The sequence below is a fragment of the Prorops nasuta genome, unplaced genomic scaffold (genome assembly GCF_024137725.1).
Source record: "Prorops nasuta isolate Cenicafe-Biocafe unplaced genomic scaffold, Cenicafe_Pnas_1.2 PNAS00002, whole genome shotgun sequence".
Classification (NCBI taxonomy): domain Eukaryota; kingdom Metazoa; phylum Arthropoda; class Insecta; order Hymenoptera; family Bethylidae; genus Prorops; species Prorops nasuta.
Window position 1 is genome coordinate 4841038 of NW_027116799.1, and position 21763 is coordinate 4862800.

The window sequence follows — 21763 nt, forward strand, 5'->3', positions numbered from 1 at the left end:
GAGAGTGTTTTTCTTTAGAATGGTTGATGTTACAGCGGGTGAGGGAGGGGGTCCATCGAGCCAATCAGCTGATGGGAAACGGCTCCTGCGCGATGCGCGTGGCGCGCTGCGCCGCATAATCTTGCGTATCAGTGATCGCCAGTGCCATCCAGAAGGTAGTGGGTTACGGGTAGAGAGATTATTTCGACGAGGCCGTTTTATTGGTGCAATCGGGTGCGGAAGGTATCGAAAAGAAGCGCGAGGGGCACGTCGGGGCCACGGTGTACCGTGTCGTGGGTCTCGGGAAATTTAGTGCCGAGCCATCATGGCGAATCCACGGAAATTCAGTGAAAAGATCGCACTGCTCAACCAGAAGGAGGCGCAGGAGACGGCGGCGTTTGAGGCGATCATGCGAGAGGTCTCGGATGTCACGAGCAGAGTAAGGAAATCTACCACTGAGCTTACCGTCGTCCGACGGAAACCAGCAAGACCCGCCGTTTCTTTCTCCACTTGAACGTAAACAACGAATCGCGTTCGCTATGTTTGCGTGCGTGTCTCTGGTGTGCGCGCGTGTGTGTGTCTTCTCTCTCCCCCCTCCTTTCCTCTCTCACTCTCTCTCTTTCTCTCTTCTCTCTTCTCTGCACCGCTCTTCCTCCTCCTCATCTCTCAATCCCTCTATTTCTCCTTCTATCTTTTTGTGAATTTCTACGACTGTGTGAGTTCGCGCGATATACGCAGGGACAAAGATGTGTGTGTTTGTATCAATCTTGCATAGTACGTATTACAATACGACTCGTTCTCTCTCGTCACTTTGCTAAGACTGTTTTTGAGGCACGGGTATGCGCGGTCACCTCCGTACGCTCACATGAACACTGGATACATGTGAGCCTCCAGCAAATGCAACGCGCTCAATTGCTCTTGCTCCAAAACCGCCGTTGAAAGATTCTTAAAACCTATTGACACGTTGGCCAATGGTCTCGTGGAAAACCTATCGAGCTGTTAATCCATTGATCGGACTTGGGAGACCTGGCGAACACCTTACGTTGTTTCCCGTCGATTTTCCGATAAACTTTTGCCACGTTAGCGCGGTTTAAAAATGGACTGTTTTCCTGTCTGGTTAAAGCTGTATTTTCTCCACTGCTCGCGTTGGCAACTGCATGTTTTCGGGTTACGTTGACCCCGTTTGTTTTGAAAACCTGGGGATATCGACCTGCTCGTCTGGAAAAGCTCGCTCCTCCCCCTTTCTCTCGTCGGTCTATCTGCAAGGTGTCGCGGCATCTCGACATGAAAAAATCGTTTAACGAGAAGTTTACGGTTAGCCCTTACGGATTTCGCTTGATTGATCTGACATCTGCGTTCTCACTGGCACACGCAACTCCGCTTTTCGTCGGCCCTTGAGATATTTTCAATGTGAGTGTCAGTGAGGTTGGGTCAAATGCATTTGAGCGCTGCTCTCGCGTTTGGAATATTGTATGATCACAAGTGTGTGTGTATGTGTGTGTGTGTGCGTATGCGCGTGTGATGGCAACAGCGACTACTATGATTTTATTCGGCCAAACCGTTAAGTAGAAAAAGGTCTCTTCCAGCCAGCCTATAACCGGTTTCTCGCTTTTTCTTCCCCGCGCCCGATTGGATTTCTCAAAATTAAGAAAAGAAAAAGAGAACGTAGAAAAGGAATCCGTTTTTTTAAAGCCATATTTCAGGACACTCAGGCGCTTCATCCTCCTCCTCGTTATGATGAATGCGCCGCGTTTGTTTACGGTGTAATTCACCATTTGAATTATGGCGCTGCTGTTCGACTACGCGGCGAGACTGGCCCCATTGACTTTGTCCCTAACGTGAATTGTCCACTCTATAATAATATTGCTTTATGAGACAACGATTATGATAAATACGCGCATAATCGCGAATACGCAACGTACGATTCGTTGTTTCTCGTTTAACTTGAGAAAGAAACGTGACGAATCTAAATTCGGACACACATTAATACTAATAATCATTAGCTGGATTAAAAATGCGAGGACGCTAAGCTTCCTTTGCAAGGCTGTTCTAACGAACAACTAATTTATGCCCAATATTGTTTATGTGTGTTGGTGGAAGGAATAGCAGGGGACGCTTGGATGAAACTAATCTAGGATTTAAATGTAAATAAATAGTATATATTATGTATGTGCTGTGGGAAGCTATACGAATAGAGAAACACGGAGTATCAAAATCTAGGTGTTTTAACATTTTGCTTAGTTGGATTTTGTAACTGTTTAGAGCGTGACTCATTTCCAATACTACACGGCACGTGTATCGTGATTATTTTTTGGACGACGAGACGAGGAATTTTACGAAGGTTGATTATTACAGCTTTCCTACGACAAGAAGATGAGCCTTTTTCACCAGTTCACCACAAATATTCCCTTAATCCTTAATCTATATGCTTAATAATCCACCATATTCTCAATCGCGACCTTTTGTCATTACAATTTCCAGCTATGGTTTCAACTGTATACGTACAATGGAGATCTCGAGAAATACTGGGAAACTGTTGACATCTCGAGCGCTGCGAAGTCTTTCCAAGAAGTTTGGAAATCTGGAAATCCGGATCTCTTGTTTGGATTCCATCATGGATATTATGTAAATAAGACTAGATTAGAGGCCTGCTGAAGCGGTTGCCTGCCACTACAACAGAACGAAAATCAAATTAGCCTAGATTATTTTCCGTTGAATTTCTGATAAGAGCAGGTACCTTTTCAAGGCTACTTGAAACATCTCAACTTTCATACAATTTATTTATTTGCTTATTTAATGGTTACCAAAGTTTCGCGATTTATCTCAAAATTGTGCAATAACGTTCGACAGTGATAGAGTTTTCTAAATCGAACGATCGATAGTCAATTTTGTTTTGGTCAGATGTGGCGGGAAAAGTTGGAAAAATTCACCAACGTTAGTCGTATTAGCGATGCGCAGTAATTGGAGTTTATCGCGCATGGCGCTTGTGTAGTGGCTCGCATTATTGGCCGTCGCGTATCGCGTAGAGGGGGAACACAGAACTTGCGTGTGCGTGTGTACGTGTATGTGTATCGCGTAGCCAATCTAATCGGTACAACGCACTATTGATAATTAGAATGTGGCTACACGTGAGCAACCGACCAATCCCGCGATATTTCCACTTTTCTCTTTTTAATGTTTATATTATAATTGACCTTTGATCAGGGAAACCAGAAGCGATTGACCATCACCGCAACCATTGTCACAATTTGGCGCGGGCACATAACCTAACAAACAGGATTCGAGTCGCCTTATCTCCAATTCTTAACTCGTTGAATCGCATTTTTTATTATCGATCGTTTCCTTCCTTTCGTACCCTTAATTGGTAAATTAATTTCTACATTTTTCGCGCACTTCTGGAAATCTCTTTTAAACGGTCCTATAACATCGTGTATTGTGCGTGTAGCGCGTCCATATGCAATTTTTTCGAGAGTCATTTGGGAGAGGAAACACGGCTGAATCGATGGACATTAGAATGCGTTTAACTGTATCGAGGACGATAGAGAAGAATTCACGAAGCTTTTCTTTCTTTCATTGAAAGATATTTCGTTGGAATGCCCATAACACCCCAACACGCCTTGGTCTCATTTACACTATACAAATGAATAGGCACTCCGGAGAAGCCGTTTTCTCAAATAACTGGTTTGCTTCTACAGAAACTTGCCTCGAGTGACTAAACTCGGATTTCTCTCTCATTCTCATTCTCATTCTCATTTTTCTCCTACTACATCCGTACTAACGCATTTGGCAATATCATCTCGAGAGAAAGAGAGAGTTCACAAATGCAACGAACGTAATAGACTTTTATGCAGGATCAAACGAATCACCACTCGATACCTTAAGGGGTTACATCACCTTTAACCAGCTTCTGGTAGATCGTTTTTGAATCATTTTTTGTATAACCAAGAGGTAAAATGTTCCAGCAATTGATTTACAGGCTCGATTTAATAAATCCTGCCGTATCTAATTACACATTTTTTTTTTTTTTTTTTAATTAATTTTGTACAATGACGTCATTACAGATTGTACAATCTTTAGTATTTTTCTCCACCAACATGCTTTGCGTCAGGACAAGAAACACTTTCAAATTTCCTTCTGGAACGAAAAGCAAGAGATATTCTTAATAATTAGATACTTTGTTCAAAGAAACGTGTTGGGATTTTTAAAATCACTGTAAAATTGATCATGTTTAACGAACTCGAATGGAAAATTCTACGTGCTTCTCTATAGAGAAACTTATGCTCTTTCATTTAAGAGCAAAATAAACGTAATTGGTTTAAAGTTGTTCTAATGACGCGCGTCCTGCCAAATTTTAGCCCGAAACATAGTTTCAAGGAATTTCTGTTGAAATTTTTAAGCACGCTCGCAACGAGCTATTGAGGTACCTACCTGCATTTTGTTTTGGATGTTTCGAGGGACTTCTTAGCCACGCTATTTAAAATAAAGTAAAAGGCACCGTTTTTAGCTTCCTGACAGACTTTTCCATGTAAAATAAAAATAATTTTTCGACAGGTCAAAGGTTATGCAACCTTTGAGCGCGGTCAACGGCCTACTTACATACTCTCTGATTCTGTGCATGGCTGTTTTGAGGCATTTCGTTAGTCACGACATTCAAAATAAACTATGATACGTGGTTCATGGACTCGTGACAGAAGCTTGTATGTATAATAAGAGAAAAAGAAAAGAGAAATAAATTTTTGAAAAAAATGTTTGGGTGACGCAACTCATGAATTCCCCACTATTCCCCCCCCCCCCCCTCCCTTAATTTTTTAGTCTTGTTTCATAAATTGGGGATTGGAAGGAAGTGTTTCGATGGGGAGGGAAGGCGATGATAAGTAAAGGGTCGATTCTCGATATCCCTGCGGATCCGTTGATTTCCATTCGAGCCTGATATTGGACTGGCAGAAATCTTCGAGCCATGCCAAGGCAGATAATGATTAGGAATCGATGGAGGTTGCAACGCTATCGCGTAGTTGCTCGCTCAGCTGTGACCAAACTGGAATCAAAATCGACCTTTGGAGAAAGGAATATAGATTTCCCTTTTTAATTCACGATCAAACTCTTTTACGAAACATTGCACCCGTTTAAGTTTCACAGCACAAAAGAGTGAGCCTGAGAGATTGATGGAAAAATGTGGGAATCGTTGTTCCAACTGACCCTGTTATATGTAACGTAAATCCTCGAGAAAAATAAGCGACGAATGAAGCTAAAGTCTGTAATTGATCCTATAATGCAAAAAACAGGGGGGTAGTTGGTAGACAGTCGATATTTTTCCAATTGCAATAGCAATATATTATATATATATGCATCAGAGAGAGAAAAGACATTGCAAAAAAAATTGGCACTAGCCGTCAAAGTATTTTCATAGTTCATAAGGACCGCCTAGATTACTCTCCTAAGACCTCGAGATAGTTTTTAGCTCGCACGCACACTACACGAAGGTTTTAAAACATAAACAATACAATAGGAGAAATTTGTAGATGACACACGCGTTAGACAGTTATTCCATCATTTAGCGGAGGTTGGTTCGTGCCTCGCTTTATTTCCCATTAATTTTCCCGAGGAAACAGGAGTGTGAGAAGAAACTGTGGTAAATCAGTGAAAATTCTCGATTTCTTCGATGATGATGGTACAACGGGACGCAATGACGAGTGGAGGGAGGAGGAGGGGGAGAAATGAATGGTGTAAGGTTTCTTCTTAGGATTAAGGAGGAAAGTTTGAGTGAAGCGAGCTCCCCCCCCCCCCCCCAACTGTTACTAGTGTGAAGTTAGCACCCCAAATTTTAAAAATGGAAAAAAAAACCAAACAGTTCTATTAGCACCCGTACAAGTTCTGCAGATTGAACTCGAAGAACTATAAAAAGATAATTTGGGGTGCCAGCTTCACGTTTTCTAATATTCAAACGCTTGTATCCTTTAAACTAAAAGTCCTATCGATAAAAACTATTTTGACATAGTTATAGAACTCTTTGGGGTGCCATCAGAACTCTAGTTAAAAATCGACAATTAAAAAAAAATTTTTTAACTAAAGAAAAAAAAATTTTTTTTTAATTGTCGATTTTTAACTAGAGTTCTGATGGCACCCCAAAGAGTTCTATAACTATGTCAAAATAGTTTTTATCGATAGGACTTTTAGTTTAAAGGATACAAGCGTTTGAATATTAGAAAACGTGAAGCTGGCACCCCAAATTATCTTTTTATAGTTCTTCGAGTTCAATCTGCAGAACTTTTTTGAAAAATAGCAAGGAACTGCAGAAGTTGTCCGGGTTCTACTAGAACTGTTTGGTTTTTTTTTTTCATTTTTAAAATTTGGAGCGCTAACTTCACACTGGTCCCTCCGTTCACTCTTTTCAAATTGAAAAAATGACGAGGAATCAGTATATTCATTGTATATATAGGCGAGGTATATGTAGATATAGAAAATGGAGAGAAATGACAGTGAGTTGTCGTTGGCGTTGCTCAGGTGGCGTCGGCGAGCAGCTCGGTGGGTGCTAGTCCCACGGGATCCGGGGCCCCGGAAGCCCCGCTCTCCGTCAAGAGTGCTGGCGCCAGTCCTCCGCAGTCCAGCGGCAAGCATCTGCACATTAACCTGGGGAACCAGTTCAGGGGACGCTCTCTACCGAACGTTAACAACAATGCGAACTGCAGCAACGACGCTAAAGACTCCTCACCCCGCAACAACGCTATCCACTCGATCGACCTCAAGGTATACACATGCTCTTAAGAAAAAAGACAACAAATTGCTAAAACACCCCCACCACCTCCCTTTATAAAATTTTATTTTCTTCTTCTTTTTGCAACGCTGCATTTCACGCACATTCACCCCCGCTTCTTTTTCTTTCAAATTTTTGCTTCTTCGTGTTTACAACGAAGAGGACTTCCGGTGCGAGTCGAGTGAAAGGGCCACCAGTCGATCCGACGCGATTCTTCTCGTCGGAACTTGATGACTCGTGGATGAAATTCGTCGTGTCTGGAAAGGTCGATGACGATTGTCGCAGCAACGGTGTGTGTATCTAAATATATAAAATTTCTATCCTGAAAACATTATTTCGTTCTCCGCTGCACATTGCAGGCCCGAGGTAATGATGGTTACCGCACGCGCGATAATTTGAACATATACATATATATATATATAATAGCTTGGAAAAATCGCAAAAGCTTCCAATTGCATCAGATTGCTATTATTCTTTTGGATTTAAGGAAATTAACTGTACTATACGTTTTCGCGTGTATCGCGTGCTTCGTTTTAAACGCTAGCTGGCCCCGTGTGTATATATGTATAATACATACACGAGAACGCGCGGCATCAATAATAAAGGGTTAGCCGAACAGAAAGACTCGTCGCGAAATTCTCGAGGAAAAAACTGAAAGTGGGAGATTCCTTATCGGATAACCAATGGAAGCGTTATCAATGCGTAGAAGAAATAGGTATAACGGTGCGACGCGTCGAGCTTATAAATCGTCTGATTTCTCGATCCACGAGTTTACATTGAGCGTCGCGCGATGCGGTTGCCACGTGTTTCTCGACAAAGTATTGCTGCTGCTAAAGGTGAATCGACAATTGGCTTGGTCGTAACAATCTTCTTTTTCTTTTCTCAGCCACTACACGTATTTCCCTTAATTTTGCTCAATTCCCACTGTACCCGCAATAGAATATATATGCAGCATGGCACTGTTATTAGTGTTAGTCGATGGCGCTAGATCACTCTTGATGTATAGATCCTGTTATTATGATTTACCATCCAAAGCAAATTTCTTGATATTTTTAATTTTGTCAAGCACGTATGGTAAAGTAGGACGAAAAAAGTATTCCTGTTAGAATTGTTATAATAAGTGTATTAGATGTAATTTTATCATAGATGAGCTATATATATATATATATATAATATTTTTAAACTATGCTTTTTCAAAGTTTATAAGATTTGCACAACTGAGAGAAATTGCACGCAGAGTTTCATGCAGAGAATTGATCCGTAGGGATCAGTCAAATAAATAGAATGCTCCAGTTTGCGAATGTCACGCCTGGGCAATCAGCTCAAGGTGCGAGAGACTCTAGCTTGAAACTTGTTTCTTCTCATTCGAGCGGATGTACATTTGCGAGTGTGTGTTCGTAGCGCGAGAGAGAGAGAGAGAGAGAGAGAGAGAGAGAGAGAGAGAGAGAGAGAGGAGAAATTGGTAATAAGAATGCAGAGAGCATTTCATTTGGTCCCCGAGGATTCTCGCTAGCGCGTGCACGACCGAGCTAGAGTCCTGGAACGACCCTCGGTGGCTCCAGCGACGTTTAAAAAGGGACGTTAAAAAGTCGAGGAAAACGTTTGCATCGTTAATTCGTTGCTCGTCGAATGCAGAAAACCTCGGAAGCATTAATGCGTAAGTGTAGCGATAAATGGCTTAATTTTTATATCACTGATAATAAAAAGCGTATAAAATACACGTTGGTTCTTTAAAGATGCTTCAATTATTTCTCTCGATCGATTCAACGCGGAAACAAATGTGGGGGTAAGCAGGATTCTTCGATATAGCGTTGCTTTCCCTCGAGATTTGCCTGTATATACATATACATATATGTATGTGAGGAACGTGCGGACGCGCGGATTAGTTTTTCCAGTGGAATATATAATCGAAAGTAAAAGTGTTGTTCCATTAAACGATCTTTTCAGCAGTTTTACTAAATGTCGATAATACGGACATCGATAAGCGAATTACCTAACGCTCGTGTACGACTATGGCAATAATGGTAGAGCGTAATGGCGTGCCTTATCCGAGGTAAGCCCAAGGAAAACAACTGTGCTGGGCTAACACCAATAGACTCTCCTACCGTCCAGACGCGGTGAGCCATTTATCTATACATATATATACGCTACAGCGCAACCATCAGTGATACAATGAAAATCTTGAAAATTATCCATGTGGAAAGATGATTGATGCTGACGACTTTATACGATATAACGGTAATAATTATTATTTTATTTCTTCTACTTCCATCTGCTGGTTAACACAATCGATGTTGCTAAATATCGTCGAAAGTTCAGTGGCCATTTTCCCAATTTTAGCCTCTTAATAAAAGAAAGTCCATTACAGCTTCCTGTATGGAATACCTACATCAGGTATACAGTGCGCAAGGTCCATTGTCGCGGAAAAACGGTTGTTGGGCCGAAAGAAGCGGGAAAAAAAAAGTGAATCTCGTGGTTGCGCAAGCGAGCACTCGGAAAGAATGATTAAATAATGATGCGCCTATTAAAGTGCCAACTCATTATTAGGATTTCTTCGAGAATGGATTTTTTCTTCTGCAGGTGATTTCGAGGAATGATACACCTGTTTTTCTCCGTCATACCATTGGATTACTGTCCTTTTCTTCGTGCCACTAATTATTCAGCGATACCACGCTATAATTATCGGTTGTTTTTCGTGCTTGAGCCGCTGTTCCATTGACTGGATCACGAAAGCTCCGACCTATGCCATTATATATGCCTTATTACCGCAACGTATACGCCTGTATGCTCTCTCGGCTCGACCAACATTTTCTTTTCATCCGAAGACTCCCGATTAGTCATCTCGTTACACGTTTTATCGACTCGTTAATACTGCCAATTATTCTTTTATTTCTAATCAAGAACTACCTATATCGTTAGTTTCTCCTTATTAGAACGTTAATATAAACTCTTTAATCGATATATTCTGTACATTTCTCAAGTGTCTCGTTTTATATATATATATAAATAAACACAAATATATATATATATATATATACTATTAATAAAATTTCCACAATCGATTATATGTTCCAGTGTAGCATTGTACGTCGTATATATATACACAGTTTCTCGTTGTTTTTGCGCTGCTCTCCTCCGATATAACGATACTATTTTCGCGCGAGGCGCGAAACTCTCCTCTGCACGCTGAGATCTCTCTTAAACCATGAACAGCATCTGAAATACAAAAGAGGAAAACAATGATTGCATCGAGAATGGGAAATATTAATCGCGTCATCGAAACAATTAATTGGCTTTACCGACTATATCGCGCACGGGGGAGGTCTAGCAGCAGCAGCGTTTCTGTGCACGAAATCGAGACACTTTTATTGTGCCTTTTTTTATTGCACTTCCATTATTATGTTTACGACACCGCGAAGCGATAACGATAAGAGGGTTCTCGAACGTACAGCCAATTTCTTTTTCTCACGCGGAGAACGCAAAAATTCATTTGGCCATCGAACGTTGATATTCCGCGACCACTTCATTATTCTACCCTTATTGATCATTCCTATACGGAACCAATAAAGAAAGAGTTTGCACAGTTTTGCTAAAATAGCAGAAATTTTGCAACGCTGCACGCATTGTGCATTTTCTTGATCCCTGCTCGTACCTCGGGGCCTGCAGCCCCATTTATTTCTACAATTCTATGTAACGGACACTTTATTCTCGATGATCCGAGCGCGATGATGATGCAACGGATTAATTGTTAATTCTATCGGAGAAAAGAACGAGTAATTTTGTGCATTTTTCGCTGCGCAATTTTTAATGTTATTATTCAAGATTTAAAGTAAGTATATAATTGTATGTGTGTGTGTGTTTACTCACGGATGGATCATGCTCGTAAATGCACTGAGCGAGATTCTTCATTTTGTCACAATTGTCGTCGCCAGCTGTAATATTTGTGAGGTCGATTATTCTCGGGGAGAAAAAATCTCGAGTGTTGTAATAATAATAATAATAATAATTGTAAAAGAATTAAATTTTTAACGAACAACTCACATGGTGCATGGCAGGCTTTAAAGGCAGCAGTGGCTTTTTGTTGGATCTCTTCGGGGAAGAAACTGGACAGAGTTTCCCAGTCCAGAACACCGTCCTCGTCCACCTGTGTATCACAAAGGTGTCATGTAAATAGTCGAAAAATCTCTGGCACGTCTTATCCATGCATTTTCTTTGTTATATATATATATATAGAGGAGAAAAGTAGGTGAGAGAAAAATTATTACCACAGCGAAAGTATCGAACATGCAGTACATGTAGCAAGTGATACTTCTGTCCACAGGCGCTTGGCCATTGTTTACACTGTCAATTTGCTCTGCGACAGAAATTATTCACGCTGATAAACCTTGTAAAAAGCAGAGCAGTCGGCTTGGAGAATTAAACGAGGAAAATCGTTAAGCCCTCACTTATTATATTTATTTATTTATCTAACCAAGTTATCATGCTAATGCGCGAGGAGCGGAACGTCCGTTAAATAGGTACTCGAGAGAGATTAGGGGGAAGATTAGTGAAGCGAGCTACTTTCTACCAATCGTTAAGTTAAAAATGGTTAAAGAAATAATTATAGAAAACCCTCTGTTGTCCCGTGCTCCGCCATACAGTTTTTCTTGTCCGTTGCTAGCATTTCCACTATTTCGTCGGTGATCCACGATGGTCGCTGGAACAATCGTCAATTTTTTTCATAAAGAAATATAAAGGGTGTGCGCCGATGTAATTTAACGCGAGCTCTTGTTTCTTTCTTCAAAGAAATCATCGTTTAACCGCGAGAGTATCGAGTTAATTATAATGGGATAGAAGCGATGAGTTTTTGCAACGACGCTCCACGGATGTATATAGCTGGTTAAATCATCTTTTACACACTCACACCCACGTAGAGATATCTTATCTAAGGTGTACACGAATGATTATAGTGAAATCGATTCGAACGCATCATCGTCCACTCTCTCCCGTGGCGCAGGAGAGTGATGCAACGCGTTGATAAAATTTCACTTCGACCTTGCAATGTCACAAGATGATCGTCGTTTGGTTGCTGATGCACTCGTTGAAAGAATTTCCGTGGAATATGTATGGACAGAAGGGAAGGGGGGGAGGGGGGGGGGGTATTGGGGACCGGATGAAAAATTGAGTTAAAAACAATTGCTGTTCGCTCGAAGGAGAAAATGTAAAATAATAAATGAAACTGTGGAAAGTTACTTGGTGCAACTCGGTGAACGGAAGAACTTGTTGGAGGATCGGAAGCGGTCGTTTGAAAAATACTTCCGAATCGGTAAGAAAAAAAGAATCGATAACTCGTCACTGCCTGAGATAATCGAACGCGCACACGAGATATATATATCGCACTGAATCTGAGAAGGGCACTCGAAGTTCGAAGATTAGGGAGTTTACGTGGACGTGCACGTGAATCGACCGTCGCAGGCCAAATACGACCATTAACGTCATAAGAACGGCAAAGTATAAATATAAAATAACAATAAATGAAACTGCGCGAAGTTACTTGGTGCAGCTCGGTGAACGAAAGAACTCGTTGAGGGACCGGAAATGATCGTTTAAAAAATTCTCCCGGAAGGATAATAAAAAAAAATCGATCACTCGTCACTGCCTGAAATAATCTATCGCGCACACGAGATATATATATATATATATATATATCGCACTGGATCTGAGAAAGGCACTCGGAGTTCCGAAGAGCATCGGCTCGTATATCGGAGATTAGAGAGTTTACCTCGGCGCGCACGTGAAGCGACCGTTGCAGGCCAAGCAGGACCACCAAGGTCACAAGAGAAGCGACGTATTTCTGCATGGTGAACCGAGTGGAGAAGAGCGTATTACAGGTTTGGCGGTTGCCTTTGCGCGAGAAAAAATCAATATCTCCTGATGGAGAGTGAATGAGCAGCCGAAGGAACGCGACGCAGATTTATAAAGTGCGGAGAACGGGATGTGGGCGTGCGTGGCAAGAAGAAATTGTGGCCAGCAGCGCCGTAATTAAAGCTCGTCGCTCAAGTTGACGGTAATCCAGCGGGCAGATAATTCTTGTCTTGTGCCACCGGAAAAGCTCACTTGGAAATTATTACGCCTATATACAGCTGCATCGCCATTGACCTTGGGGGCATCCTGCGCGCTACCAACACTTGGGCGCACCACGGCCAAGATTATCATTAACCCACACAACTCGCCATTATTTTCCGCGAAATTTCACCACATCCAACAGGTTTTTCGTCCGATCGATTCTCCAGTTCCAAATACCGTGATTATCGGAAGGATCGTCATGAACGCGCCGCGGATTAAGCCTTTGAGTCACACTGCGCGCCAATCGGGCGAATTATGTGCACGTACAGGTATATACTATATATATGCGCGTAATATGGGAGTACGGTTAATGGGACGTATCGCTCGATCGGCTTTATCGTCATTTTACAGCCAATCAAAACGCTTTGCTCCGTGCTTTCGCTCTATATTCTTGCCAGCCAATTACTTCGGCTGCTCTAATTATTTTCCGGACAATTTTCGGATTTGTGGCGGAAATACGCGAGTTTAACGTTTGGCGTACCTCTTCCGCGTGATTTTTGCGATGTTCCTCCGGATCGTTTGGAACCGGTGCGTTATACAGGCACTTGCGCGTTGTTTACTTATATCCATATATAGCATCATCAAGCGTATATTGCGGTTTTCGGGTGGAGCGTGCAAGTTTTTGCGAGAAAAGTGGGATATAATATCAGGGCGTGTCGCGATTAATTCCGAAGCTGATCGTACGGCTGGTTCGTCGAGTTGCTCGATGGATCGGTGGTGGTCGTAACGATGAGTGTTGGAGAGGAATGAGAGGAGACGGGAGAAATGACATCGCTCGCATCTCGATGCCTAAATATAGCTCCAAGTTCAAAGTAGTTAGATGCGACGACAATCGACATTACCGCCGTTCTCAGCTTTCAACCAGCAGCCGTAATCATCTTGTTTGCTGGGGAGAACAATGCATGCCAATTCCGCCCTCGAAGAATAATTTCCACTCGCGGATCAAAAGCGTCGTAAAACTCATAAATTAGCCGCAAATGCCAACTTGACTTTGTATATCGTCCGTATGTACGTGCGTGCTATTGTCGTGCAGCGACCGGAAGTCCTAACTCGTCATATATGGCATGCTGTCCTTTTACAATAATCTCCCTACTTATAATTCGGACCTATCACCGATATGCATTTTAATTGTAGCAACGTCGTCGTGGTCGCTGAGGAAATTCCAACGAGCGTCTCTTTCAAGTTTCTTCTTCATCGCGACGTCCTTCGTTATTCTCGCAAATATCTTGTTACATTTCAGCGAATAACCGTTTGCAATTAATTGCATCTATATATGGACCTTGTAAATTGTATTGGATAACCAATAGTGAGTGATGTAGCAACACTGCAGGGAAAAATGTTTCGATTAATGAACGATTTTTCGTTATAACGGTAAACAAAAATCATTCATGCAGTGAACGGTTCATTGATGTAAGGAATAGTTCGTTATATAATGAATTATTCGTCGTATCAATGAATTCATTCATTTTACCAACGAATTTTGTTCGCTACGAAAGATCGTTCATTGGCTCCAAGGTTTTTCTCAGTTTACCCCCTGCGAGATTTTTCCAAATTGTGATTGACAATAACGCGATAAGAGAAAGAAAAAGGTATGGGGCAGAAATAAATTCTTTTTACCGGATTTCGAAATAATATTACATCGACCACTTCCGGATGAAAAATAACCATTTCTACCGAATTTGTGAGGCATCCACTGTGGAAAAAATCCTTCGAGCTCATCGAGTGTCGATATGCGATATTTGCCGCGTTACGAGGTTTCATTAATTTTAAACTCGACTGTACAGATGCAAAAATTAACAAATGCATCTAACGTTAAAGCTCGTTCCTTTTCATCAAATGTTCATTACCTTCCTCAATAATTATAATTTACCAGTATTTTATTAAACTTGTGGCTCCTCCGATTGTGCGAATCAAGCGGTCTCATCGCAAAGAAGTGCTTTCCATTGGAAAATCCAGTGAATTTTTCAAACTAGCATTTTTCCGCCATTATTCAACCTAGTTAATCCAGTAAAACAGCTCGACTATATCGTTGCGTTTATCCACTTACACACACACACACACATATATATATATATATGCATACATAAATAGTTGCACGGCAAGTCTGGAAAATATTAGTGTTCGCGAGAAAAGGCGGAAGTTCCGGTATAGGGAATCCCGCGCGACTATATAGACACACACAGATACAGACACAGACACACGTGCAAGCTGTTAATTTATGTGGAAGGACAAGTTGGTCACGTCTGCCCGTCAAGCAGGCGCGCGGTCGCGAGGCGCGTTGCTCGAGCCTCAAGGTCGAGTTTCGATCGGGAAAAGGGATGCGCGCGATGGATCGAGGTCAAGAGACTATGTTATTTGTCCTCTTCAACCCCCCCCCCCCCCCCCCCACCCTCTTCCCCTCTCCAGCATTGCTGCAATATTTATTTACCTCTCGAGGATACATATATAGGACCATCCACTCCATCCAAAACTTTTACACTTGTATATAAAATCCTTCTCCCCCCCCCCCCTAACATACAAGCAAAACAGCCGAATCATGAAAATTCTCCATTTCTTTTTTTCATTCTCTCCGACGCGCGCTTTTCAATTTCACTCGGGCTAATTTTTTTCTCGATCAGTATCTTTCCGTTAGCAATAAGGGATCAACTTTCATGCCGCGTTGGGTCTCAAACGAGGAGTGGAAGCTATAGCTGCACTCGGATACTCGGAAACTTTGCTTCACAGCTTCGATAGACATTCCAACTAAATACGAGATAAGATTTCGACTGCTCCTGAGAGCAGACCGTTCCACTGCGCGTTCTTCGCAAATTGTCGACCGTTGGTTCTCTTTTCGTAACTTCGGCACGTATTTGAAAACTTATTTTATATATATATATAGTATAGTTTGTATGGCACACGAGCGCCAGAGAGGGGGGGGGGGAGAGGAACGGTGTACCTACGTCTCATTCATAAGTCAGGACGAACGAAGGAAGGTTCTGCAAAAGTGGCAAACACTTGAAATTCTTCCCCCTTTTTCTACAATTTGCGTGGGCGAACACTTTTGAAAAGAACTTCCGACTCGTGTGCGTGGCTTTCCCAAGCTTTCGAGCTTTCGTCGCACGCGCGCTATTTTTCCTTCGATTTAATTGCGTGGCTTCAACGAGCAGCCAATTACATTTCGCGGTTGTGCCACGTGGGGACCTCGAAAGAGCGTTCAATATTTTTTTCGCATTCTTTTTCTAGGACAGAACTTTATTTTAATATTAAATTTCCCGAGTTTATTGGAAATTAGCCGTGGGTTTAATTAAGATTTTTAATTATGAAGATTTAAGCAATCGTTCTATTGCTGTGTACGCTTTACATATTTCTCGAGAGCTTTTCGAATTCGCTTGAAATATAATAGGTGTGAGTCCTTTATTTAGTCTTGTGCGATCTTCAATTATAAGTTTGCTGCAGACAAAGTTCCAGCGAGAGAGAGAGAAAGAGAGAGAGCTGAATCGATAATATATATATATATGTAAAGGGAAAATTTGCGGGGCCTTGTGCACCTACCTGGTGCGTTGGCTATTCCAATCAAATCGACTTACTGGCACAAGCTTATTGCGATCCAATTACGTTAGAGAACAATTAATCTCCTATGATCTCTTAATTCGTGCACTATTTATTACAGGAATTTGTAAACTCGGCCCGGTTCAAAAGTATCGTTGCTAATTGCACAGTTTGAAGCAATCGATGCTCTTTTGGTATACATCGTGCGAAAATCTCACCCTCTGGCGCTTGAAACTTTAGGGTACACTAAAGCCTATCCCCTGGTATCGATTCTTCGCCGAACATACGTATACGATACTTTTCTTTCGAACCTCTACACTTGTAAATAATCGACGAATTTTTCTAGGACCTTGTAACATTCATTTCTGTTAATTGTTAAAAACTTATCACTGAAAACCACCCTCTCCCCCCAGTTTTCTACGAGCCTCGTCAATGAAATATTTAACGAAAATCACCAGCGTTCCGCGAAGGAATGAAAAGAAAAACCAGGTAAGAAGATTGAAGAAAAAAAATATAAGAGGTACTCGACGGATAATCGTCCACTTCAAAAAATATATCGTCGAGAAGTACGAGAGGATTGACTTGTAATTTACACCAGAAAGATTTACTAAAAGAAAATGTTGCAGCAAAGCTTGATTAAGTATTGAAAGCTTTTGGTAGAAGTATGCTGGTATATACAAGTAGGAGGGAGGAGGGGGGGGGGTGGAAATTTAGCGTCGTAGAATTGTGATAAAAGGAAGCTAACGAGGGAGGAGTTTAGTCGATGGATGCTGAGAGCGAGCGAGCTAGAGAGAGAGAGAGAGAGAGAGAGAGAGAGAGAGAGAGAGAGAGAGAGAGAGAGAGAGAGAGAGAGAGAGAAAGCTGTACGCAAGCTCGCGAGGTAAAGAAGAAAACAAAGGGGAACACGTGCTTCGCTCTGTACGTGCAGTTGCATCTAGGCAGTATTGATCGCGTTTCGCAGGTATGTGTACTCGGTTGCTGCTGCTGTGTTGCTTGTTCCGTGGAAAGCGCGCGGTGCGGCACGTCGATGATGGCGGCTGCTGCAAGCGCGATTTGCGAATGCAGCTCCGTGCGGCTCTGGCTGTGCTCGGTCCGCAGCACCCACCGGCCCCGCGCTCTCGCTTGTTACGTTATATATACTGGTTGCCTAGTCGGGGAGAGGGGAGGGGGGATTCACCCGGTCAAGCGACAGTGCGGTAGCGGTGGTGGTGGAAATTTCACTGCCCGCCATATATACGCACGAAACGAACGTGCAATATCGTAAATGCTGCAAATCCATGGCAAATTAATGACGCTTTTTTTTTATATATCTGCGATGAATATTTCCACGCTCGAGAAGCTAACAAAGGCTTTTGGTAGGCGACGACATCGCGTAGCAACCGGTTGTAAATAATTCCAACCTGACTGAACGCAAACGGCTCTTCCAACTCTCGCTCCTCGCGTCAGTCAATAAAAGCAATCAGCAACGGTTTTTCAATTAATTCAACTATTGATCCTTCTTCTTCTTCTTCTTATACTACTTGGAAGAAAGACCCTTATGCTGCTGGCCAGCTTCGCTCTTGCAATGAAGGATAATTAAGTCGCAGCAGCTTTTGCTCCATGTTAATTGAAATAATTGAGTCGTCGTCCTTTCCGAGAGCTTAGATATGTACCAGAGCTAATTAATTATATTGGCTGGATATGAATTAATTAATGGCCCTAATAATCGATCGTTCAGCCAGTTAAATCGCAGGAATCACGCGGTGGCGCGGTGGTAGGGGTTTTCTCGGCCGAATATTCTTATGGAAGTTGGAAGGTTGCGCGGAACATCTAGATAAGATGCAGGGTAGCACGAATGCTGCATATCTTGATGGGATTAGCAAGGTCGCGCGTATATGCCATACGAATGATCTTCATGAATGTATTCAAGCAGTGCAGTTATTACGAGCGATACAACCGCGAAACAGAATAATTCTTGGTGGCAGGCAGTAAATCCTGGTGCCGACTAATCTGGCTCGGTGTTGCTGTAGCTTATCTATCCTCGACCTTGTCTTTTTCCCCCATCTTATTAATCACATTTTAATCGCTATTCCGCACCGTCCAGTTCTCTCCTTTATCGGCTTCCGACGATTAACGAATTCCCCGCAGCAATGTCGATGAGTGTCGCATGGCAATAACAAACTCCCCTTTACGTCTATATATATATATATATATATAGTCGATCGGTGATGGAAGATTCTAAGACAAAAAGCAATCTCGAGATAATCGGAGGCCCTCTGCTCTTCAACATCTTTTGTACGACAACCCTACAAATAAGTGTAGATTGCGGAGATTAGGATGGAGGAGTTTTATCAAGACAAAGCAAACACAATCGTTTTCCCTCGATAACGGTTTAATTGTTGATAAACAGTGCCGTGTGTGTTGTGTAGAAAACAATGGAAATCAATTGTTTATAGGTTAAACGTTCTCTCTTTCTCTCTCCAAAAGGATGGAAAAGATCGCCTCAAGATTTGTCAGAGGCCAGCAAATCTGTGCAACTTGAACGCAGTTGGATTCAACGTAGTCCGTACATCGGTGCTCTGATATGAGGAATATGAGGATCCGAGAGCTCTCTCCCGAGGGAGAAGCATCCACGGAAGTCCCGTTTTGCCAGTAATGTTCAAACGTTACTGCGCACTTTCATCCTTTCTTACTCTCTTCCTTCTTTTTCTACAAATTCTTCCAAACTGCGAAGATTCGTCGAGAGAATTGCAAAATTCTTTGTGTTTCTGTCTCACTTGCATCTATATATTATTTTCAATTATTTTATCAAATTTTCGTTCCGATCATCGACTGGAATATCCTCGAGATTTCTACTTGAATCCATTTTCGACTGGAATGACACTTTTGTGTAAGAAAATTATATTTTATTCACAAAATTCTTTAGTCTCTCGCTATATCACCCAATGTTTATGTTTGTATTATTTTTGACAATTATAGAATAGAATATTGTTTTATTGACGATATCGTCCGAAGAATGATCTAGATTTCTACTGTGCATGGAATTTGCCTCGAAATGCAGAAAGGACCAGTTGGAAGACTGTGGAGTGTCGTGCGAATTATTTTGGATGAAGGAAGCAACGATGGGATTGCTGTCAGGTGGTTATTTATTATTCCACAGGTGGCCATGAAGGTGCGATCGTTTTCTGACGGTTCTGTAGAGGTGCGGCGCGTGCAGCTCGAGTTGCCTGGCACCGTTCACTTGACACGCGATCATCCCCATCGAGATTTTCCACCCTCTCGCCATATGCACACGTGATCTCTAAACGAAATCGATCCTTCGCTTGGATTTGGCCCACTTAACGCCAAACTCGCCAAACTTCAAATGCGGAATAAATTTCTTTTTCTTTCTTCAAAAATATTGCTTTTTTCTGTGTATAAATAAAAGTTGCTTACTCGTATATCTTTTAACAGTTTCCAAATTAAACGAGCATGATTTTTTGCTGTATCGATAGACCTATCTTGTTAAACATCGGAGGAATTTGATAAAAACCTACTGGATATATATATATTCCACATAGCTCGGTCGAAACTTCGATTCTAATCTTTGTCCTGGTCGTTTCAACTTCATTCCGATGGAAGTGTTTCAGTTACGACCATTTCCGGAATTCCATGGAAATTCAGTCTCCCTTACAGATCCAACATAACCGGATTTTACATAAGAGCGCAATCTTCTCTCGTGCCTTTCATCCTCTAAATATCCCCCGACTCTTTTCTCGATAAGTAAATGTCTCGTCAAGAAGAAGCGTGTATATATATATATATATAAGACTGAGAAAACGCTTATCATCATCATTTGCTTACCACAATTATTTCCCCGAGGAACACGAGGATCTTTCATAAAATTTCTTCGCGAGAGCTCCTTTTCCGCGTGTTTTTACGACCCCAAAGACTGGGATGATCCAAGTAAAAACATATATATTAGCATCTCATAATGAATACTTATTAAAAAATAATTTAAAAATTTTACAAGGGAAAATTCTGTAGGGCTGGGTGGAAAAGTTGAGAAATTCGAGCTCGCAGACCGAGTTTTATAAGGAAAATCTTTTATACATGACACTATATACGGACTCGTGGTTTGGAAGACGATCATTTGCAAAGCAAAACAGCATTGAAGGAAGGTTCTTTAGGATGGATTTTCGTGTGTAGAAAGAGACGAAGGGAAATCATAGATTTGTTTATCCCATCGTGACGAGTGGTTTTTGCTGGGGGGATGAAGCGTAATGTATTATATATATATACGATTGACTGGGGGATGATTCGTAGGGGATGCGAGAAGAAATAGAGAGTCGCCCTTTCAATAATAACATGATCAGTCCGGAGTGCTGTATGAGGGTTAATTCGGTATTAGAGAATTTTCCTTTTTTTTTTTTTTTTTCTTAAGGGGGTGGCGACTCAAGTCGGGCCGTAATTTAAGGTTGCGGGTATACATACGCGGAGCGCTTATCGGTTAGCCTTGAATCCGCGATCCTCTTTGAAGTAGGTCATCGGCGCCGTTGGATGCCGCACGGTAGACGGCGTCGCGACGCCGACGACGACGCGTGGGTGGAGCAAAATTGTGTTGAAAGGTGGAATGGGAGCTTCCTCGATCGGTTCCCGACCTCTCCAACTCGGTTTACGCGTTCTTCGCCATTCATCTCTAACCCTTCCCCTCCCCCTCCCCCCTCCGAGAGCGCGTTTCTTCCTCCCCCGACATCCACTCGCGCGATACCCAGCCAAATCCAGACCCTCGCAAATTCTACGGATATTTTACGCCACCCATTTGCCGTCTAATGACCCCAACCGCCACTTCGGGTCGAAGCTCCCAACCCCGATTTTTACCTCCACTCTCCTCGAAAACCCTGAAAACTCACCCTTAAACACCGCTAACGATTCTCTCTTTCGATATATACGAGAAGCCCGGCCTTCTTCGATGCAATTCCCAAAATCGTACACAAATCATTCCTGCGCCACTGCTCGTCCAACTCAATTCCCCTCCAACTTTCGATCGAGAATAAGGTCAAAGTTTACTCCCCAATTTTCATTCAAATAAAACTTTCTCGCAACGAGCTAAAAATACGAATTTAAAAATGTTCCGGATTTCCATATCGATCCGGGGCTTTTCTTTTTTAAACTGGATTTTCTCTATTTTCTGCTTGAACAATGAATTATGAAAGTAAGAGAGGGGAGGGGGTTGTACCGAGATGGATAAATTTGAAGAGTCGATTGCGAAAGCGGAAATGGAACGGGGACACAGGTAATATTGCTCAGTTTGGTAATGGGCTAGTGCGTTATTCGATACGATGCAATAAGAAGATACCAAAGTGATCAAGTTTTATCGTGTTTATGAACTTTTGCTCGACCCACTTTCTACTTGCGCTACGTAATCATGGTGAAGATTCA

General features: G+C 42.0%; 2 protein-coding genes across 8 annotated transcripts in view; one reads left to right on the forward strand and one right to left on the reverse strand.

Moving 5' to 3' along the window:
• The first annotated feature begins 133 nt into the window (after window positions 1–133).
• Window positions 134–21763, forward strand: part of LOC136779574 (CREB-regulated transcription coactivator 1-like) — a 43612-nt gene continuing 21982 nt past the window's right edge. For 3 of the 7 annotated variants that reach the window (XM_066737236.1, XM_066737254.1, XM_066737263.1), the window contains exons 1-2: window positions 137–418; window positions 6481–6723. In XM_066737236.1, the coding sequence (XP_066593333.1) occupies window positions 305–418; window positions 6481–6723 (357 nt within the window). In that variant the 5' untranslated portion in view covers window positions 137–304. Of the gene's footprint in view, window positions 419–6480; window positions 6724–21763 lie in introns of all 7 variants that reach the window. The other 4 variants (XM_066737220.1, XM_066737229.1, XM_066737245.1 and 1 more) reach the window with 4 other exon arrangements.
• LOC136779646 (general odorant-binding protein 69a-like) lies at window positions 9676–12659 on the reverse strand. The gene is made up of 6 exons (XM_066737345.1): window positions 12492–12659; window positions 11342–11426; window positions 10996–11084; window positions 10772–10874; window positions 10598–10662; window positions 9676–9946 (listed from the first exon to the last, which is right to left on the reverse strand). The coding sequence occupies exons 1-6, from the start codon at window positions 12567–12569 to the stop codon at window positions 9929–9931; spliced, it is 438 nt and encodes a 145-aa protein (XP_066593442.1). The 5' UTR covers window positions 12570–12659; the 3' UTR covers window positions 9676–9928.